The following is a 13,606-nucleotide window of genomic DNA, read 5'->3' as shown; positions in this document are numbered from 1 at the left end:
ATGGGATAATTGACTTTATTTTGTTTTTTCACATACAAAGTATTAAAAATAAGAATGAACTGAAGATGATTTGACAATTAAAAAAAATCTAACATCAATCCAGTTATTGTCAGACTTCTTTATGCTGAACATAGAGGTCCATCAGGTGGTGTGTGTTCAGCTTCAAATGCTGGATTCAGCATTTCCTGTTGAGTTCTGCAAGAAAACATGGTGGAGTAAGATTTATGTATGGTTAATTGTAATCTAAATCATCTAAATCAGTGAAACTGGCTAGAAAATGTAAAGTAAACACAATTTACCTCATTCTCACTGCCATTTTATCTGCAACCAAATTTAAAAAGGAAAAAGAAAACATTTAAAAAATATATATTTTTCTCTTTGAAATAATTTCTTTTATATTTGATAATCCTTCAAAACTTCACACTATACTCACTCTTTCTGCAGTTGGAGCAACAAATACAGCAACAAAACACTGAGATGACAACAGATGCCAAAAGAGCGATTTGAAAATGGACAAGACCTGAGGAAAAATATAAAAAGATTCTAAGTATTCTTTTAATATAAAAATTTTAAAACTACTGTTGGTTCATTCCCTTTAAAAATAATAGAGTTAAGATTATGCATTTGGAAAGGATTCATTTTATTAAGGAAAGGAAAGAGCATTTTCTTGATGGGCAAATTTCCGGATTGTGTTAGTGCATTTCATTTGCTGTAATACTTATACTCAGATCTCTTCTTTTGTTGTTGTTATTGTTTGTTTGTTTTATTGTCATTATTATGTTAGTGTGTAAATAAATAAATAAATAATGGGTTACTTTAATCATGTTTTTGACCATTGGGTTCATTCATCATATAGATCATCATAATGTTCATTAGAACCTCAAAATAGTTTAAAGGTAACGGTTGGTTTTTGAAAGAGAAATTGTTTGTGTGATTGATTCAGGATTAATATGTATTCAGATTATAAATATATTATTATATGTATTAAATAAATATGAAAACATACTCTAATGGGGTTGAAATAGAGACTTAGGGTAAAAATAAAGGTTCATTATTGCCATTGATGGTTCCATAAAGAACCTTTAACATCCATTGAACATTTCCATTACACAAAAGATGCTTTAAAAGGTTCTTCAGATTATTAAAATGTTCTTCACACTAAGAAAAAATGGTTCCTGTAAGAACTTTGACAGAAATGTTCTTTGGGAAACAAAAAAAAAGGTTCTTCTATATGGCATTGCAGCAAAAAACGCCTTTTGGAACTTTTTATTTTTTATTAGTTTAGTAACAATAATAATAATAATAATAAATTGTTTCTTTCCAAGGCTGCATATTCGTGATTGGGAATATATAAAATTGACCCTGGTTGGTAGGGTGAATATTTCTTGGATATGATATTTTTAAATGAGTAAATAACCAATATCTTTTCAAATGAAATTAATAAAAAGTTTCACACACTGTTAAGACCAACATGCTCTCATTATAGCTACCCCATATCTGTGGGACACAACTGGAAAGTGCGAACTCCTTACTTGCACACATCAATGGAAAGGAAGACTCCCACATGCCATCAGCTCTGCAGGTGAACTCAGTAAAGCCCAGAAGCAAACGTCCAGGTGGACACTGTACTCTACAGGCAGATCTGAAGCTGGCATGTCCTTCAGTGCAGTTCATCATTCCACCACCAAACAAAAGAAGGGGAAAACACTCCACAGCTGCAAGCGGAAGACAACTCAATCTTGCATGCATTGATATCTATTAAGAGATACAGTATATCAGTGCAAACACAGAATCATACTATTGAAATATATATTGTACCTGCACATGAAGGTGGAGGTGCGTTCCATGCACCTGAGGAATTGCATTTGAGCTCAGCTGTGCCACTCAGCTTATAACCACCAGCACAGGAAAATTTACAGTTTGAGTTGAAGGAATGATTTCCATACAGACCGGAACATTTCATCCAGCCATGTGGTGGTGCGGATAGTTTCTCACATGACACGACTGGAGAGAGAGAGAGAGAGAGAGAGAGAGAGAGAGAGAGAGAGAGAGAGAGAGAGAGAGAGAGAGAGAGAGAGAGAGAGAGAGAGAGAGAGAGAGAGAGAGAGAGAGAGAGAGAGAGAGAGAGAGAGAGAGAGAAAAAGTGGCATGTTTAAGGAATGTCGTAAGTAAAGATTTTCGTAATATAACTATTCAGAATTAGTTTTATTCATTTAACATTGATTTTTCCCCCCCACTAATTTAAATTATAATATATTTCACTTCATAGCTAGATATTTCACCACTTTACATTTGTTGAAATATTGTTTGTTCTGACCTGTTTCACACCGTGGCCCAGAGAAACCTGGCTTACATACACAGGTGAAGTTATCGATTTGTTCTTTGCAGAGCCCTTTATTACTGCATGAAGTGTTTAGACATTGTGCTGAAAGAAAATATATTGATTTATAAGAAACATCCCTTCTGGATGTCTTTCCTAGACTCATGAAGGTTATTTAAAGATACTGTATATGTACAATAAACTGGAAATAAATGAAAAAACTCAGACTCCCTACCTTTGTGACACACAGGATACTTTTCTCTCAAGCAGCTGTCATCGTTCCACTTGCCATTGTTGGCTGTGTTGGTGTACATTTCCACACAGTTTTCAACAGACTGAGCATTGTTGGGCTCATTGTCTGCCCAGTTTTGATAGTTCATGATCTGTCCATTGGCAACCCACGTCCAATTGCCATTGATCTTTTTGAGTCCAATCCAGTAGTAAGGACTTGAGTATCTATTTTCCAATTTTTTTTTTAGTAAATGTTTAATTACATTTTCATTATCAATCACTACAATGTCTGTGTAATGTTTTCGACAAAACTCCCGTGTCTCATTCCAGGTCATTGACGTGTCATTTGAGTGATACGTCCATCCTTCAACACTGACTGTAATGTTTGGAAATGAAAAGTTCAAGTTAAATCTGTTTCTCAAGTTTATTTTATTCTTCAAGGTTGTTGAATGTAGAATACACTTACCCAGTATCAGCCAGAAAACTCCTATGTGCACAGACATAGCTCTAAGCTTCACAACACATCCAGTCTAAACAATAAAAACAGCCACTTAATTAAATTCAAGTTAAGTCACCTTAATTTATATAGTGCATTTTTACAAAACAGATTGTTTCAAAGCAGCTTTACAACAGGAAAATAATACTTCCTTGATAACAGGAAAATAATAGACTGGATGTGTTGGTGGTGGTTGAGGAGATTCCCCCTTCTATGTGAAGCGCTTTGAGTGTCCAGAAAAGCGCTATATAAATGTGATGAATTATTAATTAATACAGCAAAGTTTGTTTTTGCTGTACAGCAGATCTGAGAAAATAGCGTCATAGTCCAACTTAAGTCAGTGATGTTTAATTTTTGTTGTAAAAAAGTACTTATTTAGTATTTATATACTGTATATATATATATATATAATTCTACATATAGCCTATCTGGAGAAAACAATGATGTCATCATCCAGCTCAGTTCTCATATAGCCTCATTTTGTCAATGTAGGCAGATCAATTACATTGTTGAATATTAAGTGTCCCCAACTAAGCAAGCCAAAAGCGACAAATTGCGCATATAAATTCAGTAAAAAAAAAAAAAGGTTTTTATTAAACCAAAAAGCTTACAATAAAATGCAAAGACTCATAACATACCGTGGTCTTCTTTAGACTCCTTTCGACTGAACCACTTGTCGTTAGAGGAATTTTGTTCCTAGTTGCTTTTCAACAGTCTGTTCTCACACAAAGTCTCTTTTGCTCTGTAAGCAAAGTGGGTTTTCCCACCATATATATATATCGGTCGTTCGCATTAAATTGCAGGATGTTTTCTTCTCAGATTTGAGAGAATAAACATTATGTAACATGAGAATAAAAGAATGCCACTTTCTAGAAATGACTGGTCATTTTTTATATGTTAATTTATCTTTTTATAAAATCATGTCATTGAATGGTGCTGAGATGAACATGATGATTAGATGATTTTGATAATCGAACAACATACTTCATTTAAAAAAAGAATTAAAATAATAAAATGAGGTACATTTCGAGAGACACTTTAACCACTGTAAGGTATAAACTAACTAAAAAATATATAACAAACTTACACTTCCTGATAATACGCAGCTTCAGGGAAGGACACAGTCACAGCAGTCACAGGAAGCGACCAGCTGAACATGACCCGGGTTATTTAAACAAAACCTTTTATTGCACTTACAATGCTATTGGGTTTATCGTACTTAGGTGAGGAAAGATAAAGAGGTGCAGTGACATAAATTCCAACCTTTATTTAGGTGTTAAAGGGATAGTTCACCCTAAAAGGAAAATTATGTCATCATTTACTCACCCTGGTGTTGTTCTAATGCCATGTGACAAGTGCCATATTCCAAGTGTTCTGGGGGTATACGATAGGGTTTAGTGAAAAACAAACCAAAATGTTATATGTATTATTAAGCGAAATTCTTGACCATGGTCGCTGGTCTTCTCTGCACGGCTGCGCGATGTTCGTGCTAATATTAGCGTTGCAGTTCACTCCAAAAAAGAAAAGGCATAGCCTACAAATTGTGAGAAATCAAGATTAACAAAAAAAAACAAAAGTAACGTAACACGTGTACATTCGTCACTGAATAAAATATCACCAGAACTCAGTTTGTCTGAGGTAAGTAGTTGACAGATGTGAGCACAATAACTTGTTACGACAAACACAATGGATATATTTATCTCAGAGAAGATGCATGGGTTGTATTTCATGTTATGTTTTTGTTAAACTTTCTCACAAAAAGTGTGCTTTTTCTGGGCGAGACAGTGAACAGTGAACAGTGGTGGTAATAGTCTCACGAACGAGCGCTACAGCCGTGCAGAGAAGACCAATGGGCAAGGTCAAGAATTTTGTTAAATAATACATTACATTTCGGTTAGTTTTTCAGCTTTCAAACTCTATCGTATACCCCAGAACACTTGGAATATATACGGGATGGGATCACTCTGTGACACTTCTGCGTCTTTTAAAAAAAGCTTGATGCATGGTCGCTATACTGCCAGTATGGACAAGTGAGAGCGGGACATTTTAAGAACAGAAAGAAGAGCATTCTACATTAGAACAACACCAGGGTGAGTAAATATGACTTCATTTTAATTTTATGGTGAACAATCTCGTTTAAGATTAAAATATTCTGCTGATCATTCTACAACTGAAATTATCAATCACATTAAAAGTTTATTTATACTTTGATATTGAAAAATGATAAATGTATGCTTTAGTGAAGATTTAGGCACTCGTCTGAAAGAGGAAAAGGCATTGAAACACTTAAGTCATGTAAATGTAAACCAACCAAGTTTGACTTTCAAATAGTTTAATTTGACCAATACTGTTTCGGAACAATAAATAGTAGGCCTACAAAAATAGTGTACATTGATAACATAAGAAATAGTTTAACCGTACAGAACAATATGTTCAGTCAAGTACATAATAAAAGCTTCCATTGGGAAGTAGAAATCACATTCAATTAGGACTGTTGCCTGATAAAATGGTAATGCCCATCAGATTGAGTATAAAGAATATCTTATCACATAAAAGTGTCAAATCATTTAGAAATGAAATTGAATTTGTCTGTCCAGCGATACAGCAGTGATAGATTCCTGTGAAAAGGAAAGTTGAATTAGTTTTTCAATGAATTGTTCACAAACTACATCACTATCATTAGCAATACTGGCCTGTATATGTGCATGAGGAATATATGCTCACCTTGTGTAGTTTGAGACTATATGAGACTGTCAACACTCTTATAAATCTGTGGTGGATCCTCAATATCCGAGGTACTAAAAATTAAAATAGACAAAAGCAGAGTTAAACAGGATATAGTCCTATATGGATAAACCAAGTGCAATAAATTGATAAATAACAACAGTAATAATGTAAGAAAAGAAGGATATAATTGCTAAATAAGCCATATCTCACCTGTTCAGGTCAAACTTGTTAGCTGAAAACAAAAATACATAAATTAACATTTTAGTTAATTTGGGGTATATTATTAAATAATTATATGGAAGAACATATTCTAGTCAACTATATGAAATACGTTATCAGCGTATGTAGCAATTTAAAAAAAAAAAACTCAGTAGGCTGTTTGACTCACATTTACTCCTCAGTCTCTTCAGTATCCAGTAGACTAACAGACTGGAGCTGCCGATAATACCAGCAACCCCAAGAGTCACTTCTGTTGCTTTGATAAGTGATGCAGAAGGATCAGGATCAGCTGAGAATACAGATAAAACGAAAGCTTTAGAATGTCTGTCTCACTTCATCACTGAAATTACATATCTGCATCCCACACAGTCATTGTTAGCTGTTTAGCTGTTTACCTTGACACAATGCCACTTCCCCTGACCAGCTCCCATTGAGGTTGCACGTCATTATCTCATTCCTGATAAGTTGGTGGCCGTCAAGACAACCGAAGGTGCAGATGGTGCCGAAGGTGTGTTCTTCAGATGAGCAGTTCATATGCCCGTTGATTGGCTCAGGAAGTTGTGGACAGACCACTGCTACAGAGTTGAAAAAGACAGTGTTTTGTATGATAAAATTCATAAAACTATAGTTTTAAAATACAATTTGTTGAATCAACCTGCTCTGTAAAAACAAAACAAAAAAAAACTTGCTGCCTTAAATTTTTAAGTACAATCAACTTGACTGTGTAAGCAACTTAAATTACATTACACTGACATGAAAGATGAATTGAATCTCGTATAACTTAAAAAATAAAGTTTAAAATGGCTTAACTTATTTTAAAGAGTTGAAGTAATGTAAAAACATATGTTGTCATGACTTATTTATCATGTCTTTTTCTACAGTGTGTGTAAATCCATAAATGAGACAGAAGTTTGTTTATTACCTTCACAGTGAGGTGGTTCATGACTCCACTTTGCCGTTTTTGTACAGCTGATCTCTGAAGCCCCCTGGAGGAGGAATCCTTCTACACAACTGAAGCTGCATTTGCTCCCATAACTAAAGCTTAAAGTACAGCTCAGCTCTCCATTGACAGGGCTGTCGAGGGCTGGGCAGTGATGAACTGAGTGGTAAGAAGAAAAGTTTTTCCAATGAGTTTTTCTAAAAAGCATTTGTAAATATATATCTGATGTGTTTTGCCTTGCACAACATAAATTCCACTTATGTTTACAGCTTAATAAATTATAAAGAAAAATTTTATTAAAACTAAGCAGTAATATTTACAAAAATAAAAATGACAAAAGGACATAACAAAATTACTAAAAATGAAACTAAAATTAAAACTACAAAATTATAAAAATAAAAGCTATAAGAATACTAAAACAACACTGATCCTGACCCTACTTACTTTCACAAGTGGGTTGTGAATCATTCCAGCGTCCCGCTGCTCCACAGAACAGTGTAGAGGAGCTGTTGTCTCGCAGCTTATATCCTTCTTCACATACAAACTCACAGGAAGATTGGTAGCTGAATTGGCCCATCGGATGATTACACCGCATTTCACCTTCCTGTGGTTTGATCAGCTCTGGACATTGAACAACTGCGAAAAGATTCACAGACATAAAAAATAAAATAAAAAAATGTTTAGAAGTTTTGAACAGAATATGTAAATGTTCCCTTGTGTAAATTAAACTCACGTTCACATGTTGGTGGTTTGCTTGACCACTCTGTTGTAGAAGTGCATCTTGTTGTACTGGAGCCCTTTAGTTCATAACCCTCTTCACAGGAGTATTCACACTGAGACTCATATGAGAAATCAGTAGGATCAGAGCACTGGACGCTAGCATGATCTGGTGGCGTGACGTCCTCCGGTTTGCAATTTACAACTGAAAAACAAAAAAACAGGACTATGATTAGACTCTTGTGGTTAGTTCCAAAGAACTAAGAACAGACCTGCAACTAAACATTATGTAAAAACATGACCCTTCTTACTTTCACAAGTGGGTTGTGAATCATTCCAGTGTCCAGTTGCTCCACAGAACAGTGTAGAGGAGCTGTTGTCTCGCAGCTTATATCCTTCTTCACATACAAACTCACAGGAAGATTGGTAGCTGAATTGGCCCATTGGATGATTACACCGCATTTCACCTTTCTGTGGTTTGATCAGGTCTGGACATTGAACAACTGCGAAAAGATTCACAGACATTTAAAAAAAAAAATTTTTTTTTTTTTTTGCAGTTTTGAACAGGATCTGCAAATGTTTCCCAGTGTAAATTAAACTCACGTTCACAGGTTGGTGGTTTGCTAGACCACTCTGTTGTAGAAGTGCATCTTGTTGTACTGGAGCCCTTTAGTTCATAACCCTCCTCACAGGAGTATTCACACTGAGACTCATATGAGAAATCAGTGGGATCAGAGCACTGGACGCTAGCATGATCTGGTGGCGTGACGTCCTCCGGTTTGCAATTTACAACTGAAAAACAAAAAACAGGACTATGATTAGACTCTTGTGGTTAGTTTCAAAGAACTAAGAACAGACCTGCAACTAAACATTGTGTAAAAACATGACCCTTCTTACTTTTACAAGTGGGTTGTGAATCATTCCAGTATCCAGTTGCTCCACAGAACAGTGTAGAGGAGCTGTTGTCTCGCAGCTTATATCCTTCTTCACATACAAACTCACAGGTAGATTGGTAGCTGAATTGACCCATTGGATGATTACACCGCATTTCACCTTTCTGTGGTTTGATCAGGTCTGGACATTGAACAACTGCGAAAAGATTCACAGATATTTAAAAAATATATATATTTTTTTTAGCAGTTTTGAACAGGATCTGCAAATGTTTCCCAGTGTAAATTAAACTCACGTTCACAGGTTGGTGGTTTGCTAGACCACTCTGTTGTAGAAGTGCATCTTGTTGTACTGGAGCCCTTTAGTTCATAACCCTCCTCACAGGAGTATTCACACTGAGACTCATATGAGAAATCAGTAGGATCAGAGCACTGGACGCTAGCATGATCTGGTGGCGTGACGTCCTCCGGTTTGCATTTTACAACTGAAAAACAAAAACAGGACCATGATTAAACTCTTATGCCTATAGCTTCAAAGAACTAAGAACAGACCTGCAACTAAACATTATGTAAAAACATGACCCTTCTTACTTTCACAAGTGGGTTGGGAATTATTCCAGTGTCCCGCTGCTCCACAGAACAGTGTAGAGGAGCTGTTGTCTCGCAGCTTATATCCTTCTTCACATACAAACTCACAGGTAGATTGGTAGCTGAATTGGCCCATCGGATGATTACACCGCATTTCACCTTCCTGTGGTTTGATCAGCTCTGGACATTGAACAACTGCGAAAAGATTCACAGACATAAAAAATAAAATAAAAAAATGTTTAGAAGTTTTGAACAGAATATGTAAATGTTCCCTTGTGTAAATTAAACTCACGTTCACATGTTGGTGGTTTGCTTGACCACTCTGTTGTAGAAGTGCATCTTGTTGTACTGGAACCCTTTAGTTCATATCCCTCCTCACAGGAGTATTCACACTGAGACTCATATGAGAAATCAGTAGGATCAGAGCACTGGACGCTAGCATGATCTGGTGGCGTGACGTCCTCCGGTTTGCAATTTACAACTGAAAAACAAAAAAACAGGACTATGATTAGACTCTTGTGGTTAGTTCCAAAGAACTAAGAACAGACCTGCAACTAAACATTATGTAAAAACATGACCCTTCTTACTTTCACAAGTGGGTTGTGAATCATTCCAGTGTCCAGTTGCTCCACAGAACAGTGTGGAGGAGCTGTTGTCTCGCAGCTTATATCCTTCTTCACATACAAACTCACAGGAAGATTGGTAGCTGAATTGGCCCATTGGATGATTACACCGCATTTCACCTTTATGTGGTTTGATCAGGTCTGGACATTGAACAACTGCGAAAAGATTCACAGACATTTAAAAAAATTTTTTTTTTTTTTTTGCAGTTTTGAACAGGATCTGCAAATGTTTCCCAGTGTAAATTAAACTCACGTTCACAGGTTGGTGGTTTGCTTGACCACTTTGTTGTAGAAGTGCATCTTGTTGTACTGGAACCCTTTAGTTCATAACCCTCCTCACAGGAGTATTCACACTGAGACTCATATGAGAAATCAGTAGGATCAGAGCACTGGACGCTAGCATGATCTGGTGGCGTGACGTCCTCCGGTTTGCATTTTACAACTGAAAAACAAAAACAGGACCATGATTAAACTCTTATGCCTATAGTTTCAAAGAACTAAGAACAGACCTGCAACTAAACATTATGTAAAAACATGACCCTTCTTACTTTCACAAGTGGGTTGTGAATCATTCCAGTATCCAGTTGCTCCACAGAACAGTGTAGAGGAGCTGTTGTCTCGCAGCTTATATCCTTCTTCACATACAAACTCACAGGAAGATTGGTAGCTGAATTGGCCCATCGGATGATTACACCGCATTTCACCTTTCTGTGGTTTGATCAGCTCTGGACATTGAACAACTGCGAAAAGATTCACAGACATAAAAAATAAAATAAAATAAATGTTTTGAACAGAATATGTAAATGTTCCCTAGTGTAAATTAAACTCACGTTCACAGGTTGGTGGTTTGCTTGACCACTCTGTTGTAGAAGTGCATCTTGTTGTACTGGAGCCCTTTAGTTCATATCCCTCCTCACAGGAGTATTCACACTGAGAGTCATATGAGAAATTTCCTTTGGGATGAAAGCACTGGACACTAGCATGAGCTGCTGGTGTGACTTCATTTGGTTTGCATTTTACAACTGAGAAGCAGAAAAAAGGTAAAATAATTGCATTTCACTTTTCAATGTCAACACAGAAACAGTCAGCAGTATGTAGAATTATTACCCACCATGTTCACATCGTTCTCCAGAGAATCCTTTAAAGCATGAGCATGTATGACTGTTTATGGTTTCTACACATTCTCCTTGACCACTAACACAAGAGTCATCCTTGCAGGACGCTGAGGGAGAAAAAGTGCATAACTATTCATTGATGGTTGCATTTTTACAACAAAAACAGCAGAATGACTTTTTTTTTTCATTCCAATTGAAAATACATTGGTTAGAAGATCTTACAACACCTTATAAACACATAAATGCTACCTACCCGTGTAGCACAGTGCAGTCTTCTTCTTTAAGCAGGATTCATCATTCCATTTGCCTTCATCTTTCTCTCTTTTAATATATATTTCAACACAGTCTTCATTATTCCTTCCGTTATTGGGCTCCTTATCTGCCCAGTTCTCAGCTTCCTTGGTAAGTGTCTTGTTAGTTCCCACCCAGGTCCACCTGTCATCAATTTTACGAATGCCAATCCAGTAATATCCATTAACTTTTGGAAGGAAGTTGTTGAGGTGAGAAATCTCCTCTTTGTTCTGGATGGCCACCATGTCAGTATAGTTCTGCCTGCACCACTGTCTGGCATGTTCCCAGTTCATTTTGAAGTGGGAGGGATGGTATGACCAGCCTTCAGTGCCTCTCCATATGTTTAGCACTGCGGAATTAAGCCATTGCAACTTTGAATGAACTATGTTTACAGGTTATATTTACTCAGTATAGTTTACACACTAGAATGGTTTACTTTCTTACCTGAAGAAATAAGAACAAGGGAAGCAAAAAAGTGCAAAGGTACTTTGTCGCAAACGCCCTGCAAAATTAAAAAACTATATCAATTGGATGAACATATATGAATTGATACTAAAATAATAGAAATGCATATTGTAAATGCTTTCCTTACCATTGTCAGTGATGTACAGATATGAAATGGTCCTGTTGACTGTCGTCTCCAAGGTCTTCTGATTTGAGATTCTAGTCTGGGAATCACTGTGTTGGGGCATTTATATAGGAGCTCAGCTATGGTTCGGGACTTCCCTTCCCGGATCCACTTGTAAAATCAGCCAATAAAAGCAATGGAATTCCTGTCTCTGGAAATACCCCTCTCTAACACTGATCAAGGAGGAAACTGCTTTCACTTTAATTTTTGGGGGGAGTATAACATTCTCAAAGTGGTAGTGTGAAGTGACCTCCCAGGAAATGTTGAAGAGCTTTCGGACTAATACAGCCACAGCAGGATGACTGTATATTTTTTATATTTAGAAATGGAATTAACACTTTCTTTTTATTTGACAAATTATTGTGTAGTAATCTGACATTTCTCCTATGTATAATGTCCATTTGTTTCAAATCACTCAACTGAATATGTAACCTTTAAAGAACAATTACGAACTTTCACTTTTTGGTGTGAAAAAGTAATCAGCAGGGAGATACTTAAATTTCCTGTGAATATCTTCAGCTCTGTTTATAAAGGAAGGAGAGAGACAATATGGGTTGAGAGGGGCATGACAGGAATTGTCATGTTGCCAGTAATCATTTGGCACCTTTACTGTTTCTTCCAGAAATAGTATTAATGGTAATTTTTATACACTACTCAGTGAAGTGAAGGTCACGTAAATATGACATACGAATATATGAAGATTTTAGGACAATGAATTAAGCCTTTATATTGACATTAAACAAAAGTAATAAGAACAGATTAATAACTTCTGAAGAACAGAAGTATTACAGAATTTCCATAAAATATTTACAATTCAATTAAATTTAATTCAAAAGGAATCAGTGTGTGTGTGAGACAAATTTGTTCAAATAGGCTAAAGCCTAGCTGTGTTGTTTACAAATTTGCTTTGTTTAAAAGCTGTTATTGTACTTAAGCTCCCCAGAGGTTTCTCGTTTTGAAGTTTGAGTTTTTTGTTCATTTCTGTGAGACCTTGACCCTTCTCGGATGCCACTCGGTTCAGTGTGTTTGCACAAGAGTTGTACCAGCTACCATATTACAGAAATAGCTGTAATGATGGCACCGAAAATGACTAGTGCGAGCAAAGAACAGAAAAGTAAATGCGTGTCAAAATAATATGTGATAACTTTATCTACTCTCTTATAATATTAAGTTCATACAAACGTATCCATTTGAAAATAATATAAACACACTCAAATTGAGGATGATTGTTTTTATTGTTTTTATTCACTTAAATGATCAATGTGTGGATTAATTGGTTACAATGAGCTATAGGCCTATAGCTGGTCACACACGAGAATGAATTAGAATGTAGAATTAATTAATTAAAATGTATTTCTTCAACTAACGGTAGGCTACTATTGGACCTGTGGGAATTATTTTTCCTTTATTATTACAGCCGGACAGGAAACATGGCACACACCAACAAAAAAAATATTCTGTTTAACACGTGATATTTACCTTTGCCTTTTCTGTGTTTTCTTTTCGAACGTGATCTTCGCTGACAAGCCGATCGTTTGATGCATTGTATTGAAAAAAGTATCGTTTTGGCCAAACGTATTTGATAGCTAAATGGCGTCAAAACCGAGGGACATGCAGCAATGAAACAACACATACTTAAATGGTCAATGATTGTGAATGAATAAATGAATTAATAATAATAAATAAATAAATATTTACTTAAATTACTTTTTATTGGATTAACCTTTTTTATTATTATTATAAGTCAGCTAATAGCCTACTTGCCTCTAGATGAAAAATATGGAAAAATATGCTATACACGAAGCACAGCATTTATGTTTT

The 13,606-nt window shown here is 35.9% G+C and overlaps 2 protein-coding genes across 6 annotated transcripts; both read right to left on the bottom strand.

Annotated features, from left to right (window-relative positions):
* Positions 1–2,886, bottom strand: LOC130103061 (L-selectin-like). The gene is made up of 6 exons (XM_056269245.1): positions 2,556–2,886; positions 2,319–2,425; positions 1,533–1,713; positions 434–520; positions 300–321; positions 1–195 (listed from the first exon to the last, which is right to left on the bottom strand). Exons 1-6 carry the CDS (start codon positions 2,884–2,886, stop codon positions 120–122), a joined length of 804 nt encoding a protein of 267 aa, XP_056125220.1. The 3' UTR covers positions 1–119.
* Positions 2,887–5,402: 2,516 nt separating this feature from the next.
* Positions 5,403–11,898, bottom strand: sele (selectin E). 5 transcript variants are annotated; one of them, XM_056269209.1, is made up of 22 exons: positions 11,750–11,898; positions 11,602–11,659; positions 11,120–11,506; positions 10,863–10,973; positions 10,582–10,773; positions 10,300–10,491; positions 10,005–10,193; positions 9,716–9,907; positions 9,421–9,609; positions 9,132–9,323; positions 8,837–9,025; positions 8,548–8,739; positions 8,254–8,442; positions 7,962–8,153; positions 7,667–7,855; positions 7,378–7,569; positions 6,916–7,092; positions 6,389–6,568; positions 6,163–6,282; positions 5,985–6,006; positions 5,772–5,845; positions 5,403–5,665 (listed from the first exon to the last, which is right to left on the bottom strand). In XM_056269209.1, exons 1-21 carry the CDS (start codon positions 11,750–11,752, stop codon positions 5,788–5,790), a joined length of 3,405 nt encoding a protein of 1,134 aa, XP_056125184.1. In that variant the 5' UTR covers positions 11,753–11,898; the 3' UTR covers positions 5,403–5,665; positions 5,772–5,787. The 5 variants fall into 5 exon arrangements, with proteins under 5 accessions (XP_056125184.1, XP_056125183.1, XP_056125182.1 ...); XM_056269208.1 differs by lacking the exons at positions 7,378–7,569; positions 7,667–7,855 and having other exon boundaries at positions 11,750–11,834; XM_056269207.1 differs by lacking the exons at positions 9,132–9,323; positions 9,421–9,609 and having other exon boundaries at positions 11,750–11,834.
* Between the last annotated feature and the right edge of the window lie 1,708 nt (positions 11,899–13,606).

The sequence above is a fragment of the Rhinichthys klamathensis genome, unplaced genomic scaffold (genome assembly GCF_029890125.1).
Source record: "Rhinichthys klamathensis goyatoka isolate OS25496 unplaced genomic scaffold, OSU_Roscu_1.1 h1tg000281l_1, whole genome shotgun sequence".
In the NCBI taxonomy this organism is placed as follows: domain Eukaryota; kingdom Metazoa; phylum Chordata; class Actinopteri; order Cypriniformes; family Leuciscidae; genus Rhinichthys; species Rhinichthys klamathensis.
The sequence above is the reverse complement of the archived record's forward strand: the minus strand, read 5'-3'. Positions and strand labels throughout refer to the sequence as shown.

Bases quoted from the DNA above. Each gene is read 5' to 3' on its own strand.
- LOC130103061 (XM_056269245.1), bottom strand. From the start codon at position 2,886: ATGACCTGGAATGAGACACGGGAGTTTTGTCGAAAACATTACACAGAC. The intron at 521-1,532 runs GTAAGGAGTTCG...ATTTTTCCTCAG, and splicing joins CTTTCCATTGATGTGTGCAA to GTCTTGTCCATTTTCAAATC. The intron at 196-299 runs GTAAATTGTGTT...GTTTTCTTGCAG, and splicing joins AAAATGGCAGTGAGAATGAG to AACTCAACAGGAAATGCTGA.
- sele (XM_056269209.1), bottom strand. The intron at 10,492-10,581 runs GTGAGTTTAATT...ATCTTTTCGCAG, and splicing joins CAAACCACCAACCTGTGAAC to TTGTTCAATGTCCAGAGCTG. The intron at 10,194-10,299 runs GTAAGAAGGGTC...TTTGTTTTTCAG, and splicing joins TTCACAACCCACTTGTGAAA to TTGTAAAATGCAAACCGGAG.